We start from the raw sequence: 18331 nt of genomic DNA, 5'->3' as shown, positions 1-18331 counted from the left end.
CGACTAAACGAAGCAATGTCTAGTCTTGTTCAAATAAAACAATAATGCTTACAAACATCTGTCTAACCCTTCCCAACTCTGTAATAAGCAGCCATTCAAAAATTTCAAACAGATTATAGAAGTCATAAGTAAGAGGAAATCTGCAGATACTGGAAACCCAAGCAACCCACACAAAATGCTGGAGGAACTCAGCAGGCCAGGCAGCATCAATGGATATATATATATCAATATTTCAGGCCGAGACCCTTCAGCAGGACACTACAGAGATGATTATTGTACAACTACCCACGAGAGAGAAAACTTTTTAACACCAACAAACCATTTACTCAACCCTCTACACACTTGTTTTTATGAGTAGGACTTATGAAATATTCACAGAAATCTCAACACTTGAAAAAACAGCATTTGAAATTTAAAGCACCTTCTTATATTCTTCATTAGTGCATAGTTGAAGCATTAGGAAGATGGAGGTCATTCTTGTCTTGTTGCTGACCAAAGGAGGATTTTGGTGGGGTATTCTCTGCTATAAAACTTTGTACTTTTCTTACCAGCAGCCCTTTTGCTTCTTTGATTAACTCTCCGCTGTTGTCTCTTCAGTCTCTGTTTGCATTTGTGTAATTGTGAGATGAGTTTTATTTTTCCTGTCACCCTTCTCTTTCAAGTCACTGGGTCTTCATTAATTGTGTCTCTGAAATTTTTTGATTGGTCTGCTGATAATTTTGGGGTTATCTTGACAACTTCACCACCACTTGTGTGTTGCTAAAGATATGGTCATAATAAAATTTTTCACTTTTTAAAGGAAAAGTTAGCTAAGTTTCATACTTGCTAACTCAGCTGGATAACTAGCTTGTAAATGTAAGTTAAATATACAGAGATAAGGTAAAGTTATTTGTTTCACAATTTAAAACACTCAAATAGTAACTCGTTTGGTAATGACACGTAATAAGCATACACTCAGATCAGAAAGTATAAATCTTTAAATTACTCACGTTTCTGGACATCAAAATATCAGTCTTCTGCCATGAGAGCCACATGCTCCCATGTCACTTCTCATTTCCATGGCAACCACAGAAGCAGTTGTTTCAAAAAACTTGACTGGTCTCTAAAATGTGTTGTGTGTTGGTAATGACAGAAGTTTTGGGGACAGTAGTTCTTCGTCATAAAAAATGTACAAATTGTATAAAAAAATAACCCACATGAATTTGACACGTGTTTTAAAAGTTCTTGTGAGAAATTATAAACTTCATAAATTTAATACTTATTATTACTTTATTTTGAAGACAAAGTACAGAGACTGGGTAGGGGACAAGCACAAATTCTGGCACATTCAAGTTTTTAATTCACTTAAAAATTAAGAAAATATTATTTATGAAGCATACTGAAAAAAGCTTTGAGTTACTATGACCTAAAATCACAGTACTTGTTTTTGTAAAATCTATTTTTTTTCTAGAAAATCTACCCCAGGGACAGAAAAGCAACCCTAATTAAAGAATCAGCCAGGAATACATGTACATTGGACTTCTGGATTTAATAAAACCCATGGCAGCTAGTTTGCATATCAGCGGTAGCCATAATCTGGACAAAGCATGTACATTGGAAAGCAGGAGGGATTGTGTCACGTCATACAACATGGAAATAGGTCCATCAGCCAGCCTACTGAGTCGATGCTCACCAACCTATGCTAATTCCAAAGCAAAATGGTTGAGCAACTCAGCAGGCCAGGCAACATCTGTGGTAAAGAGTACAGTCAACATTGTGGGCAGGACTGGAAAGGAAGAAATACAAGGTGGTAGGTGATTGGTGAAACCAGGAGAGGGGGAGGGGAGAAGTAAAGAACCGGGAAGTTGATTGGTAGTAGAGATAAAGGGCTGGAGAAGGGGAATCTGGTGGAGAGGGTGGAAGACAGTGGAAGAAAGGGAAGGAGGAAGAGGTGATGGACAAGCAAGGAGATAAGGTGAGAGAGGGAAACAGGAATGAGGAATGGGGAAGGAGAGAGGAGGGGGCAAGTACTGGAAGCTCAAGAAATTGTTGTTCATGCCAACAGGTTGGAGGCTACCCAGCCAGAATATGAGGTGTTGCTCCTCCAACCTGAGTGTGGCCTCATCACGGCTGTAGAGGAGGCCATGGACTGACATGTCAGAATGGGAATGGGAAGTAGAATTAAAATGGGTGGTCACTTGGAGGTCCGGCTTTTTCTGACGGATGGATTGAAGGTTCTCGGTTAAGTGGACTTTCGATCTATGTCAGGTCTCACAGGTACAGGTACCTGGGAACACCAGGTACGGTAGATGACCCCAACAGACTCACAGGTGAAGGATCACCTCACCTAGAAGGACTGTTTGGGGCCCTGAATGAAAGTGAGGGAGGAGGTGTAGGGGCAACTGTAGCAATTGTTCCACTTGCAGGGAGAAGTACCAAGAGGGAAATCAGTGAGGAGGGATGAGTGGACAAGGGAGTCACGTAGGGAGTGACTCTTGTGAAAAGCAGAAAATGAGGTGAAGGGAAAGATGAGCTTGGAGGTTGGATCCTGTTGGAGATCGCAAAAGTTATGGAGAATTATGTGCTGGATCTGGAGGTGAATAGGGTAGTAGGTGAGGACAAGTGGAAACCAATCCCTGGCATGAGGGCAGATGTGCCCGAAATGGAAGAGATGTGGATGAGAGCTGTGTTGATGGTGGAAGAAGGGAAGCCCCTTTCTTAGAAAAAGGAGGATATTTCAGTAGTTCTGGAATGAAAAGCCTTATCCTGAGAGCAGATGCATTAATGATGGAGGAACTGAGAGAAGGGGATGGCATTGTTACAAGTGACACGCTGGGAAGAGATACAGTTTAGATACAGTGCCCATAGAAAGTATTCACCCCCTTGAAAGGTTTCATGTTTTATTGTTTTTTAACAATGAATCACAGTGAATTTAATTTGGTTTTTTTTTGACACTGATCAACAAAAAAAGACTTTCATGTCAAAGTGAAAACAGATCTCTATCAAGTAATCTAAATTAATTACAAATATAAAACACAAAATAATCAATTGCATGAGTATTCACCCCCTTTAATATGACACATCAAGTCATCGCTGGTGCAGCCAATTGGTTTTACAAGTCACTTAATTAGTTAAATGGAGATCACTTGTGTGCAGTCAAGGTGTTTCTATTGATTGTAGTAAAAATACACCTGTATCTGGAAGCTTGAACTGTTGGTGAGTCAGTATCCTGGCAAAAACGACACCATGAAGACAAAAGAACACTCCAAGTAAGGCTGTAAAAAGGTTATTGAAAAGCACAAGTCAGGAGATAGATACAAGAAAATTTCCAAGTCACTGAATATCCCTTGGAGTACAGTTCAGTCAATCATCAAGAAATAGAAAGAATTTGGCACAGCTGTAAATCTGCCTAGACCAGGCCATCCTCAAAAACTGAGTGACTGTGCAAGAAGAAAACTAATAATGGAGGCCACCAAGAGATCTATGACAACTCTGGAGGAGTTGCAAGCTTCAGTAGCTGAGATAGGAGAGACTATGCATACAAGAACTGTTGCCCAGGTTCACCAGTTGCAGCTTTATGGGAGAGTGGCAAAGAGAAAGCCACTGTTGAAAACAACTTGCAAGGAATCTCGGCGAGAGTTTGCCAGAAGGCATGTGGGAGACTCTGAAGTCATCTGGAAGAAAGGACTATGGTGTGATGAAACCAAAATTGAGCTTATTAGTCATCAGTCTAAATACTATGTTTGGCAAAAGCCAAAAAATGCGCATCATCAAAACCACACCATCCCTACCGTGAAGTATGGTGGTGGCTGCATCATGCTGTGGGGATGCTTCACTGCAGCAGCTCCTGGAAGGCTTGTGTACGTAGAGGCTAAAATGAATGCAGCAAAATATAGGGAAATCCTGGAGAATCCAGCAAGAGAACTACAACTTGGGTTAAGATTTGTTTTACGGCAAGATAATGACCTCTAGCATAAAGGCAAAGGTACACAGGAACAGCCAAAAAACAATGAAGTTAATGTCCTGGAGTGGCCAGGTCAGAGTCGAGACCTCGATGCAACTGAGAATTTGGGGCTGGACTTGGCAAGGGCTGTTCACTCACGATCCCCATGCACTCTGACAGAGCTTGAGCAGTTTTGTAAAGAAGAATGGGGGAAAATTGCAATGTACAGATGTGCAAAACTGATTGAGACCTATCCACGTAGACTCAAGGGTGCAATTGCAGCCGAAGGTGCATCTACTAAATACTGACTTGAAGGGAGTGATGCAATCAATTATTTTGTGTTTTATATTTGTAATTAATTTCGATCACTTTGTAAAGATCTGTTTTCACTTTGACATAAAAGACTCTTTATCTGTTGATCAGTTTCATAAAAAGCCAAATTAAATCCACTGTGATTCAATGTTGTAAAACAAATTATGAAAACTTCCAAGGTGGGGGGGAGGGTGAATACTTTTTATAGGCACTGTAGCTATGAGAGTCAGTGGGTTTATAAAATACATCAGTAGATAGGCTGTCTCCAGAGATGAAGACACAGAGATCGAGAAAGGGGAGGAAAGTGTCAGGAATGGACCAAGTAAATTTGAGGGCAGGATGGAAGTTGGAAGCAAAGTTGATGAAGTTGACAAGCTCAGAATGGGCACAGGAAGCAGCACTAATGCAGTTGTCGATGTAGCTTAGGACAAGTTGTGGAGCAATGCTGTAGGCTTAGAACATAGACTGTACGATGTAGTAAACAAAAAGGCAGGCATAGCTGGAATCCATGCAAGTGCCCATGGCTACGCCTTTTGTTTGAAGGAAGTGGGATGAGCCGAAAGAGAAATTATTGAGGGACGAAATGATAGGGGCTAGGAAGCTTAAAGTCATTGAAAAGATCAAGAGCTTGTGAAGTGTGATGGATGTAGGTAGGAAGGGACTGAATTGGGGGAGAAAACAGAGTCGAGGGATGCAGATATAAGTTCAGTGGGGCAGGAACAAGCAGAAACAATGGGTTTACTGGGACAGTCAGATTTATGGATCTTGGACAGCAGGTTGAGATGTGAGGTGCCGGGTAAAGGAACTATGAGGTTGGTGGCAGTGGATGGGAGATCCCCAGAGCTGATAGGATCACTGATAGTTTAGGAGACAATGACCTGGTGCTCCTATGTTGAATCCTGTTCAAGGGGTAAGTAAGAGGGGGTGTCTGAGAGTTGCTGCCTGGTCTCAGCAATATAAAGTTCAGTCTACCAGACTACTACAGTGCTAATTCCATTTTATTCTCCCCACAATCCTATCAGCTCCCACATCTTTGTAAGGTGGGGGGAACTCTGAGCACCAGGAGGAAAGACACATTGTCATAAGGATCCTGTAAACTCCACACAGACAGCACCCGAAGTGCTGGAGCAGCTCTCTCAGCTGTACCATTTTGCTACATAAAGCTCAAAAGGGATGATGATGCTAGCTGAAGGAGGCTGGTAAAAGCAACAGAAAAGAGGCATCTGTGCCTGGGAAGGCAAGTTATTCAATTAAAAATATGAAGATTTTTAAAATAGCAAAAGTAACAAAACAAAGTTATTTTGAAAGAGAATTCCACTGAGTTGCTTGACAGACAGAGGGGAAATGAGGAAGTTACAATTATGGGAGATCAAATGAGAAACCTTAAGTCAAAGAAGAGCTTTTAGGTTAACAAATGTTGTAAAATCAGAGGTACTAAATAAGTAGACCAGAAAAGGGAAAACAGAAACAAATAAAGCATTCTTAGAATCCTCCTTTCTAAGTCTGAGGTGGATTGGAAAGATCCAATGCTACAATGTCAAAAGAAAAGAAAGATCCTGTTCATTCCTTGGTTTCTTGTCCAATGTCTATTACTCAACTATCATCTCACAACCAACTCAAAACTGATGCAGGATCAGCGAGATAATTCCCTCGTAGAAATGCTTTATATGTGGACACAAGATTATTTGTCCAGAGCTTTACGTGCCTCTTCTGTCAGACAATGACTCATGATTGGATCCTCATTTTAATATCATCATTGCAAATTTAAAATAATTAATGATTTTTCTTCAAAATATAAATTAATGTCTTCACTTGTTTCAAAGCAAGACATTCAAAGTTCAAGTTCAGAGTAAATTTATTAGCATAGTACATATATGTCACCACATATAGCCCTAACATTCATTTTCTTGTATTCAATAAATCAATAGAATAATAACTATAACAGAATCAATGAAAGACTGCAACAATTTGGGCATTCAACCAGTGTGCAAAAGACAACAAACTGTGGAAATACAAAATGAAAGAAACAATAATAGTAAATAGATAAGCAATAAATATCAAGAACATGAGATGATGAGGCCTTGAAACTGAGTCCATAGGCTGTGGGAACATTGCAGTGATGGGGCAAGTGAAGTTTGGTTCAAGATCCTGATGGTTGAGGGGTAGTAAGTGTTCCTGAACCTGGTGCTGTGAGTCCTAAGGCTCCTGTATTTTCTTCCCAGTGGCAGCTACAAGAAGAGAGCATGAGCTGGGTGATGGGGTCCCTGATGATGGATGCTGCTTTCCTGCAACAATCCTCCTTGTAGGTGTGCTCAATATTGGGGCATACTGCATGAAACACCGTACCTGTAACAGTGTAAATCAATAATATGTATATGTTAATGAGCATGAGAAGAAGCAAAATGCTAAAAAAAAAAGTACAAACCTTTAGTAAAGAAAGTCTAGGGCTGAGAAAGGCACGGTGGCAAATGGTGTAGTGATTAAAATCTGGATGCACAAGAGACCAGAATTAGAATATAAATATCTATGAATTTTAGGACTCCAGAAAATTAGGATTGGGGAATATTTATAGTTTACAGAGAGATTTGAAAGAAAAGAGATTGCTTTTAAATCGATCTTATTTGACCAGGAACTAATGAACATCAATAGTAGGTTGATGAGTGAGCAGAACTTGTGTTTATAGGCAGCAGAAGCCATTGGAAGAAGGAAGCCCAGCTAGACATGTATTGGAATAGTCTAGAGATAACAAAGCGATGGATGAGAACTTCAATGCTGAGGCAAAGGTAGATTCAGATTCGGTTGAGTCTTAACAGTGGTAGATATATATAGAGCAGCGGCTAATCAAAGTAATTCACTCAGGTTCACTGATCAAGTGTAAAAGGCAGCAACTCGTGGCAGTTTTGGAGCTTTGAGCAGCGGCCGGTCGGAGAGGTAGTTACACCCAAGGTGAAGGACACAGGAAACTGGTGACAGTCAGGAAGGAGAAAGGGCTTAAGCAGCCAATGCAGAGTACCCGTAGGGCATTCTGTCTCAACAACAGGTAAATCGGCATTGGTGAGGCCGAATTTAGAGTATTGCGTGCAATTTTGGTCACTGAGTTACAGGAAGCACATTAATAAGGTTAAAAGAGTGCAGAGAAGGTTTACAAGGATGTTGCAGGGACTTGAGAAACTGAGGTACAGAGAAAGATTGAATAGGTTAGGACTTTATTCCCCGTAGCGTAGAAGAATGAGGGGAGACTTGATAGAGGTGTATAAAATTATGATGGGTATAGATAGAGTGAATGCAAGCAGGCTTTTTCCACTGAGGCTAGGGGAGAAAAAAACCAGAGGACATGGGTTAAGGGCGAAAGGGGAAAAGTTTAAACTGAACATTCGGGGGAGCTTCTTCACACAGAGTGTGGTGGCCGTGTGGAATGAGCTGCCAGATGAAGTGGTAAATGTGGCTCACTTCTAACATTTAAGAAAAACTTGGACAGTTACATGGATGAGGGGTATATGGAGGGATATGGTCCAGGTGCAGGTCAGTGGGACTAGGCAGAAAAATGGTTTGGCACAGCCTAGAAGGGCCAAAATCCCTGTTTCTATGCTGTAATGTTCTATAGTTCTATCATTTTGGAACCTGTTTGGGGGTGGTGGTGAGAAGCAGAGGAAAGCCACAGAGTCTATGGCACTGAGTCAGACTGCGATTCAAAAGAGATGGGGACAGAAGAAGCAAGCTGTGGTGATGGGGGATTTGTTAGTTAGGGAAACAGATGGTTCTGTGGATGAGACCGAAATTCCTGGATGGTATGTTGCCTCCTGGGTGACAGGGCCTGGGACATCTTGGATAGGATCCTCAACACTTTCAAATGGGAGGGTGAACAGCCAGAGGTCGTGGTTCATGTGGGTACCAATGGCATATGTAGGAAGAATGATGAGGTTCTGCAAAGTGAGTTCAGGGAGTTAGGTACTAAGTTAAAGGGCAGGACCTCCAAGGTTGTGATTTCAGGGTTGCTACCTGTGTCACATGCTAGTGAGGCCAGAAATAGGAAGGTTATACTGTTTAAGGAGTTGGTGTAGGAGGGAGGGCATAAGATTTTTGGATCATTGGGATCTCTTCCAAGGAAGGTGGGACCTGTACAAAAGACACACCTAAACTGGAAGGGGACTAATATCCTAATGGAAAGGCTTGCTAATGCTGCATGGTGGGGTTTAAACTAGATATGCAGGGGGATGGGAACCAGAGTGACAGAACAGTTAATGGAGAGGTTGTGGAGACAGATAGTGGTAAGATCACAGACTAAGTCAGGAATCAAAAGCCTGAGCATGGTGTGACTATCTACTGAGCTGTGTATAATTCAATGAAAGAAATATCATAGGAAAGGTGGATGAGCTCAGGTCATGAATCAACTCCTGGAATTTCGTTGTGGCAATTAGTGAGACTTGGTTTCAGGGGGCCGGACTGGCAGCTCAGTATTCTGAGGTTCCATTGCATTAGACGTGACCAAGCATGAGGGATTAGAGGAGGAGGGGTGGCATTACTAGTCATGGAAAATGTCACAGCAGTGCTCAGTTAGAACAGACTGGAGAACTTGTCTTGTGAGATGTTATGGGTGTAACTGAGAAATAAGAAAGGGATGACCACGTTAATGGAACTGTATCACAGACGATCAAAGTCTAGGGGATTTAGAGGAACAAATTTCTGGAGAGATTGCAATATGTTGCAAGAAACTTAAGGTTGTTATTGTAGGTGATTTTAACTTTCCACATATTGACTGGAACCCCCCCCCCCCCCATACTGTAAAAGAACTAGAAGGGATAGAGTTTGTCAGATTTGTTCAGGAAAGTTTCCTTAATCAGTACGTAGAAGTCTCAATGATCTCAATGTGATCATACTTGATCTGGTATCAGGGAGTGAGACAGCACAGGTGACAGAAGTTTGTGTAGGGGAACTCATTACACATCTAGTGAGCATAAAGCCACTAGTTTCAAAGTAAGTATGGAAATAGATAGATCTAGCCCACAAGCGGAGATTCTAAATTGGAGAAAGAACAATTTTGGTAGTATGAGAAATGATCTGGCAAGTATGGTCAGATAGTATTCTTTCAAAGGTGTACTTGGTAAATGGGAGGACTTCAAAACTGAAATTTTAAGAGTACAAATCTTGGACGTGTCTGTCAGAGTAAAAGGTGAAGACGTGGGGAACCTTGGTTTTCCAAGATATTGATGCCCTGGTTGAGAGAAAATAGAAGATGCATAGAAGGTATAGGCAAGCAGGAATAAAGGAGGTACTTATGGAGGATAAGAAATGCAAGAGAACACTTAAGGAAGAAATCAGGAAGGGTAAAAGAAGGCATGAGATTGCCCTAGCAGATAAAGTGAAGGAGAATCCTAAGGGATACTACAGATATGTTATGAGCAAAAGGATTGCAAGGGATAAAATTAGTCCTCTGAAAATTCAGAATGGTAATCCATGTGTGGAGCCAAAAGAGAGAGGATTTTTTGCATCAGCATTTACCCAGGAGAGGAACACAAAGTCTATAGCAGTGAGGCAAAGTGGCATCAACTTTGTGGATAGTATACAATTTACAGAGGAGCAGGTGTTTGCTGTCCTGAGGCAAATCAGGTGGATAAATCCCCAGGGCATGACAAAGTGTTTCCCTCAGACCCTACAGGAGGTAAGTGCAGAAATTCTGGGGCCTCAGCAAAGACATTTAAAACATCCTTAGTGACAGGAGAGATTCCAGAGGACTGGTTGATAGCAAATGTTGTTCTGCTGTTTAAAAAAGACTCTAAACATATACCAGGAAATTATAGGCTGGTGAGTTTGACATCAGTGGTGGAACATCATTGGAGGGTATTCTAAGATAGTGTATATATAAGTATTTGTGTAGATGTGGACTGATTTAGGATAGTTGCTATGGCTTTGTGTGTGTAGGTCATGTCTAACCAATCTTCAACAAAGTTACCAGGAAAGTTGAAGGTAAGACAGTGGATGTTGTCTACATGGACCTTAGCAAGGCACTTGACAAGGTTCCCCATGGGAGGTTGGTCAAGAAGGTTCAGTCTCTCAACATTCAAGAAGAGGTATTAAATTGGCTTTGTGGGAGAAACCAGAGAGCGGTAATAGATGGTTACCTCTCTGACTGGAGGCCTGTGACTAGTGGAGCGCTACAGATATCAGTGTTGAGTCTGTTATTGCTTATCATCTATATCAGCAAACTGGATGATAATGTGGTTAACTGGTTCAGCACAAGATACCAAGTTTGGGCGTGTAATGGACAGCAAGGAAGATTATCATGGCTTGCGGAGGGATCTGGATCAGCTGGAAAAACAGGCTGAGAAATGACAAATGGAACTTAATTCAGACAAGTAAAATGTTTTGCACTTTGATAGGACTGACCAGGGTAGATCTTGCACAGTGAACTGTAGGGCACTGAGGAGTATGGTAGAACAAAGCAATCTGGGAATACAGGTCCATAATTCATTGAAGGTGGCAACACAGATAGATAGGGTTGTAAAGAAAGCTTTTGGCACTTAGGCCTTCGTAAATCAAGGAATGAAGGATCTCAGCCTGAAACGTCAACTGTTCACACTTTTCCATAGATGCTGCCTGGCCTGCTGTATTCCTCCAGCATTTTATGTGTTTATGGACTACAAGAGAAGGGAAGTTATGTTGGTAGAGGACATAGGTGAGGCCCTGTTTGGAGTACTGTGTGAAGTTTTGGTCACCTACAAACAGGAAAGATGTAAATAAGATTGAAGAGAAAATTTACAAGGATATTGCCGAGTCTGGATGACCTGAACTATAAAAGACTGAATAGGTTAGGACTATATTCTTGGAACGTAGAAGACGGAGGGGAGATTTGATAGAGATATACAGAATTATGAGGGGTATAGATAGGGTAAATGCAACCAGGCTTTTTCCACCCAGGCTGGGTGGGTCCATAATCTGAAGTCATAAGTTTAGGGTGAAAGGTGAAAAATTTAAGGGAAACAGGGGAGACTTCTTCACTGAGGGTCATGAGTGTGGAAAAAGCTGCCAAAACAGTGGTGTATGCAAGCTTCATTTCAATGTTTAAGCAAAGTTTGGATAGGTATATGGATGGTAGGAGTATGGAGGGCTCTGGTCCTGGTGCAGGAAAATGGGAGTAGGCAGTTTAAGTGTTTTTGCCATGAACTAGATGGGCCAAAGGGCCTGTTTCTGTGCTGTACTTTTCTAGGACTTGATAGAATCTTCATCTTGGAGTTATATGTACAGTGACATGCAAACATTTGGGCACCCCTGGTCAGAATTTCTGTTACTGTGAATAGTTAAGTGAGTAGAAGATGAACTGATCTCCAGAAGTCATAAAGCTAAAGATGAAACATTCTTTTCAACATTCTAAGCAAGAGTGTTGTATTATTTTTGTTTTGTATAATTTTAGAGTGAAAAAAGGGGAAGGAGCACTATGCAAAAGTTTGGGCATCCCAAGAGATTTGAGCTCTCAGATAACTTTGACCAAGGTCTCAGGCCTTAATTAGCTTGTTAGGGCTATGGCTTGTTCATGTTCATCATTAGGATAGGCCAGGCAATGCAAATTTCAAAGCTTTATAAATACCCGAGCTCCTCAAACCTTGTCCCAACAATCAGCAGCCATGGGCTCTTCTAAGCAGCTGCCTAGCACTCTGAAAATTAAAATAAATGATGCCCATAAAGCAGAAGGCTATAAGAAGTTAGCAAAGCATTTTTCCAGGTAGCCATTTCCTCAGTTCGTAATATAATTAAGAAATGGCAGTTAACAGGAACGGTGGAGGTCAAGTTGAGGTCTGGAAGACCAAGAAAACCTTCCAAGAGAACTGTTTGTAGGATTGCACGAAAGACAAATCAAAACCCCCTTTTAACTGCAAAAGACCTTCAGGAAGATTTAGCAGACTCTGGAGTGGTGGTGCACTGTTCTACTGTGCAGCGACACCTGCACAAACATGACCTTCATGGAAGAGTCATCGGAAGAAAACCTTTCCTGCATACTCACAAAATTCAGTGTCAGTAGTTTGCAAAGGAACATCTAAACAAGCCTAATGCATTTTGGAAACAAGTCCTGTGGAATGATGAAGTTAAAATAGAACTTCTTGGCCGCAACGAGCAAAGGTATGTTTCTTATCATTTTGGAGGATCTGTCCTGGGTCCAGCACACAAGTGCCATTACAAGGAAGGCACGGCTGCTCCTCTCTTTCTTTAGAAGTTTGTGAAATTTCAGCATGCCACGTAAAACTTGGAAAACTTCTATGTGGAAGAGTACATTGACTGGTTGCCTTACAGCCTGGTACAGAAACATCAAAGCACTTGAACAGGAAAGCCTCCAAAATGTAGCGAATATGGCTCAGTCCATCTCAGGTAAAGCCCACCCCACTGAGAACATGTACATGGACCGTTGTCATGGGAAAGCAGCATCCATCAGCAAGGACCCCCCCAATCCACACTATGCCCTTCTCTTGCTGCTGCTATTATGAAGGTGGTAGAAGAGCCTCAGGACCCACACCTCCAAGTTCCAGAACAGTTCTCAACCTTCAAGCCCTTGAACCAGAGGGGATAACTTCACTCATCTTATCACTGAACTATTCTCTCAACACTTTTGAGAACTCATCTCATACTCTCTATATTTATTGCTCATTTATTATTTGTATTTGCCATTTGCCTTTTACACATAGGTTGTTTGTCCATCCTGCAGTCTTTGATTACATTGTTTCTTGAATGTACTGTGATTCCCAGTAGGAAAATTAATCTTGGGGTTGTATATGGTGACGTACGGTTCTATTTTGATGACAGAAGGTATTCAGTATACAACCTTGAATTCTTACTCTTCAGATATCCAGAAAAAAACCCCAAAGCCCCTCTCTGCCCAAGCAGCAAAGCATCAAACCTCTCCCTGCACATTTCAACAGAAAACTTCAGCACCCAACAGCAAAGCCCCCAAAGAGAGACCATGATCTGCAGTCAACAAAAGACTGTTTAAGCAACAGTTCCACATGCCTCAGGCTGTCTCTCTCTCACTGAGATATGTACTTCAATACTAAATTTACTTTGAACTTTCAAGTGCAAATAAAAGTCTCTACAGGTATCATAGGAGTTAAAAATGTACTTTTAAACAAGCTTACAAAAACTGCAGTCTTACTTCACATTACAGGATCTCTTAAAGAGGTTTATCTGGTGATGTTAAACTGTGGAGATGTGTGCCCAAGGCAACAAAGTGGTTTAAGTTTGAACTGTATGTTTAAAAACACAGAACTAGACAAAGGATTGGTCCACGATACAGAATGTGCATTTGTAACAGTAATTACTTTATCAGGTTACAAATCACTACAGTCTTTGATCAGAAAACAAACTCCATGCTAATCAATTACAGGAGGAAAACTGCATACATCAGCAACCCCGACTAACCTAGCTATAGTATAAAGCCAAAAACCACATTCAGAATTGGGACACTGACTTTTGTCAGGATAAACAATTGTATATTAGTTTATGGCTTCTCTGAAGAAAAATATTCATCAAGTATAGAATTTTATCTGCCAAGGTCAAATTTAGTAATCTATTTTGTTTTCCTTCGTTCTGAGGGCCCCCAAGTTAACAGTCTGGCAAAGAACATACACATGTGGCACATACGGTCTAAATTCTCTCAGCATCAGGACTCAAACCAAAGAGAATAGGTTAAGAGACAAATGCCTTTGGAATACTGCCAAAATGTTGAATGCAAATGGAGTGATTTTCATTTCTCCAAGCTATTGCAAATGTCATCTCACTACTAATGGTTGCAATTGAGGGAAACCTGGATTATTAATTAATCTGTATTAACCAAAAAGCTACTAATGCAACAGTGAGGTAAAGCTTCCAAAATAAGACAGAAACATTCAAAAGTACTTTAAATCTTGGCAGTCTTCAGCCCAGTAATTGTTGCATTGCTCTTACTTGCCTGAGTTACTTGGGAGTGCTTTCCTGCCTGTAAACTGCACAGCCTGTTCTGTTCAAAAGCATAACTTTGAATGTTTATAACTGGCCGTAGTAGATGGCTCTGCTCACTAATAATCTGGAATTGTTGCCAGAAGTAATTTGGTCACCTCCAATGTCAATTTTAATAATTAAATTTACCTATTCACTAGCACCAAATGTTGTATCAATCATCCAATACTAGATTGAATTGCCATGTTGTTTTTGAATTAGTGTCACTACAAAGTTTTTAGGCCAAGGATGAGTTGGGATTAGAGATTTCAGTTGTTTCCTTTCCAAATAGTCTCTCACATCACCCCAATTCCCCCCTTCACCCCAACCCACAAAATAGACTGGACAAAGTGAAAGCTTCAAGAGTAATGTTTTTCATAAATCAGAATTTTCTGTTCAAAACTTTATTGGGATTTTCTGAAAAGTGGGCACAATGAATAACATACAGACATTTACAAAAACTTAAACACTTGTCATTGTAGTGACTACACATTCAAATTGGGAGAACCTGGAGAGCATGAACTAGAAAGTAACATATAAGTGTTTGACAATACTTATGCAACTACAGACAATGGGAGGCTGGGTATTACACTGTGCAATAACAAACACTTGTGGGTGGCTTCCAGAAACAAAAAAACACTAGACAGCTTGAGTTATAGCAGCATCCTCCACTTTAGAAATCGTGTCTAGTCTTAAATTGGTCAGAACAAGCAACAAGTCACAATTAACTGCAGCCAATGTAATTGAATGCAAATAAGAGTTTATCATGCAGAAAATCAGTATCAAGTCATCTACACAACTGATTTGCTTGACAAAGCCTGTTAACATCCCAGAATTTATAATACAGTTTGAAAAGGCAGTGTTTGAGACAATAAGGGATTACGTACTGGGATTGCCAATGTAATTTTGTAATCTAATCATAATTTGCAAAGATGGATGAATCCAAGTGGTACATTTTAGAACCAATTACATTCATGTTTTAGGGATAGATGCATGGTTTTAAAATAAATCACACAACAGTAGAACGTCGTTGTATCAAAATATTTAATAAATATTAATTTCCAAAATTTATTGCCAGGAGCAACACAAAGATGCATCCTCATGTTCATATAACACTAATGTCACAATACACAAGAAAACATCATGACCAAGATTTCACCAATGAGATGACCATTTTGAAGACCCTTTCCAGACCTGCTTGGATTCACTTTTTTTTCCCAGAACTTGGATTTTCTTAGGCAAGGTAGGCATTTCCATGGCATGGGAATGACATGGCATTTCCACAGTAATCTCACTGGCAAAATCTACCATTCAAGTATTCAACAGCTAGCTTATTATTAGAATACTTCCTAAATGCAGGTATGTTATCACAAAAATCAAATCTACAAGTGGTTCAATATTATATCCAAGGTGAAAGATCAGGATTTACAAAACAACGTTGTGCTGTGCTTTTAACTCAAATGCACTATCTAGAGATATACGATTTTTTTCTCTTTTTTTTGTACATGCAACCACTCACATTTCAGGTACACAAAAGTAAATAGGTTGATTTGTTCCCTTACATTTGTATTTTGTTGCAGACAGTCCGCCCTGTCATTCCAATGTTTTCAATTCTAAAGCAGCAATTACCAAAGCATTCTAGTCTAATGCTCTCCGCATGTCTGTTTGATGCGTACAAAAAAAATCTTGGCCAAAATAAAGAGCTTGAAATGATACTATAGAAATTGATCCAAAATGTCTGACATTGTACAAAACAGTTTCAAGGCACACGGCCAATTCTAGTGTTAAAAAATAATCTATTCTGCAACTACAGCACACCTCAAATTTGGCATGTAGGCAATATTACTGAAACACAAAGAAACAATTCATCAAAAAATAAAGGAGCATAAGCTTACAAAGCTATCAAAAACCTTCAAATCTAAACATATAAATAAAAGGAATGGTATTTAAGGCTCTTGATTATTTAAGTTATTAAATCAAATATACACAGTGATTAATTAAAAAAAAGTATTTACATTTATACAAAATCATAAACACTTGGCCTTTTATTAAATTCTTCATCTGAACAGCATCTGCTGACACGTGCCCCCCCCCCCAAAAAAAAAATGCATCTGGGATTATGATGATTGCTGTGGTTTTCAGCTGCAAAGGCACTTTCAATTACAGAACTAGACTAACAAAGTCAAATCTACTATACATAACTTAACAATACTGAGAAATTTTGAGCCAGTAAAATAAATAAAAATTCACCATCTTAAATTAAATTGGGGCCAGGCAAACAGCTACAACTAGATTTCAGTTCAAAAGGGCACGGAATTCCTAATCAGACTGATATAATTGGAGAATGGTTCAGCAACGCACAAATTGTAGCTGAATTCCTGTTAGGGCACTCTTGACTAGTTTTGCATAGACACGAGATGCAGCACATATAGTCTCAGCCAACCACAGCAACTACCAATGCCAGGGTAAGTCAGTTTGTCTCAAGTTGAACGAACATAGGGATTCTTGGCAGATAATACCCTTTACATAATATTACAGAACAATTTAGGAACTATGACTTTGAGCCTTCAGGGATAGCAAAAGGCTGTGCATCTGTTATATTAAATAGGCATCACTGCTGACTGCTATACAATGTATTCCACGTGACTTAAGCTCTGTGCGCTTTCTAAGTCTCTGTTATCTTGTTTGTTTGTCCAATTGGGATTTTTAGTAGGAGTGCCTTGTATAGGTTTTTCATCTCTGTCTACCAGTGTATAGGCCGACTGTTTGGAAAACCTCGTCTTCTGTTGGTGTTTGTCTACATCTACTTCTTCAAGCTCTGAATTATGCGTCCTTATTTTGGCAATTTTCAAATTCTTGCTTTCATAGTCTTTGCTGGCAGAACTGTTTGTCCCGTGCTTTTCGATGGGATTTTTTATTTGATGCAGCTGCTCTCGGACATTGTTTGTGGTGTCATCAGACCCAGTAGGAGTGGGACTGCTCTGCTTTCTTCGCCGTCGTATCCACCAGAAGAACAACATTACAAAGCAACAGATCCAAACTACGGTAATTACTGAGCTCAGCAAAGGGACCAGGAAATCTGCTGGGTGAGAAAAAGGCAGGATAAAACTTACACAAGAACAAACCAGAGATGCTGGAACTGAACAGACAACACTGTCAGCTAAGCTACCAATTAAACCAATCCCATTAACTTGGTATCCAGAGGGTTCACGTTCCTCATCACCAACCAGTGACACCTGCTAAACATGCACTCATTTGAAATGAGGGGGCAATTGACACCGAAATATAAACGTGGAGCACGCTTGGTGCCGTGGTATTTCCCTTGGCTTGGAAACAGACCATGGAGGAGATGGAGGACGTGTGGACAGTATGCCAAATATAGCTTTGGCATTTTAACTCAAAAGGGGAAAGTTCTTCATTCAAAATGATAATAAATTTTCAATATTCTCTACCTCAATAGTTCTGGATTCTCACTGGTGGTTAAATCCAAGACTATTATAGACCAGAGAAACCAGCTTCCTCTCTGTGAACACCTGCTGCCTCAGCCAGACTAGTCAGACACCACCCAACCCAATCTCACTCCTGTCTTCCATCAGGAAAATAGAAACAGCTGAAAGCAGGTAGCATCAGGGTCAAGGATAGCTTCTTGCTCTTATAAAATTATCAAAATGGTTCTAATGTACATTAAAATGGACTTTTGACCTCAATGTTCCTCATTATGATCTTGCACACTGTCTACCTGCACTGTACTTTCACTGTAGCAAATTGGTCTACATGTTCAGTATGCACGACAAGCCTCTCAATGTACGTGAGACAATAATAAACCAATACATCCCTGGAGAGCAATTAAGCTGTGTTTGATCACCCACCATCTTTCTGAGTGACAGATCAGGCTCAAAGGAACAGTGTGGTTTACCACTGCTTTGATTTAATTTGTAATGACAACGTTCAACTTTATATAAAGCTACCTATAATCTCCATCGTGCAGCACAAAGGCCACCTGCTGTCCGGGAAGTGGCGTGAAAGATAAGACAGCGAGGGGAGAAATGTCACTCTGCCAAGACTGAGGTCACAAAGGGCTTGGAAGAACAAGTCTACACAGCAAAATACAAGCAACTTGTTCTGTAGAGTGGGAGCAGG

At 40.4% G+C, this 18331-nt stretch overlaps 1 protein-coding gene across 2 annotated transcripts in view; it reads right to left on the bottom strand.

Moving 5' to 3' along the window:
• Nucleotides 1-15218: 15218 nt before the first annotated feature.
• Nucleotides 15219-18331, bottom strand: part of jag1b (jagged canonical Notch ligand 1b) — a 50352-nt gene continuing 47239 nt past the window's right edge. Inside the window, exon 26 of one of the 2 annotated variants that reach the window (XM_059986216.1) lies at nucleotides 15219-17273. In XM_059986216.1, coding sequence (XP_059842199.1) covers nucleotides 16816-17273 — 458 coding nt within the window. In that variant the 3' untranslated portion in view covers nucleotides 15219-16815. The remainder of the gene's footprint in view (nucleotides 17274-18331) is intronic. The other variant, XM_059986217.1, reaches the window with a different exon arrangement.

This window comes from Hypanus sabinus, chromosome 12 (genome assembly GCF_030144855.1).
Source record: "Hypanus sabinus isolate sHypSab1 chromosome 12, sHypSab1.hap1, whole genome shotgun sequence".
NCBI lineage: Eukaryota > Metazoa > Chordata > Chondrichthyes > Myliobatiformes > Dasyatidae > Hypanus > Hypanus sabinus.
Note: the sequence above shows the minus strand (reverse complement) of the source record. Positions and strands in the feature narration are given on the sequence as shown.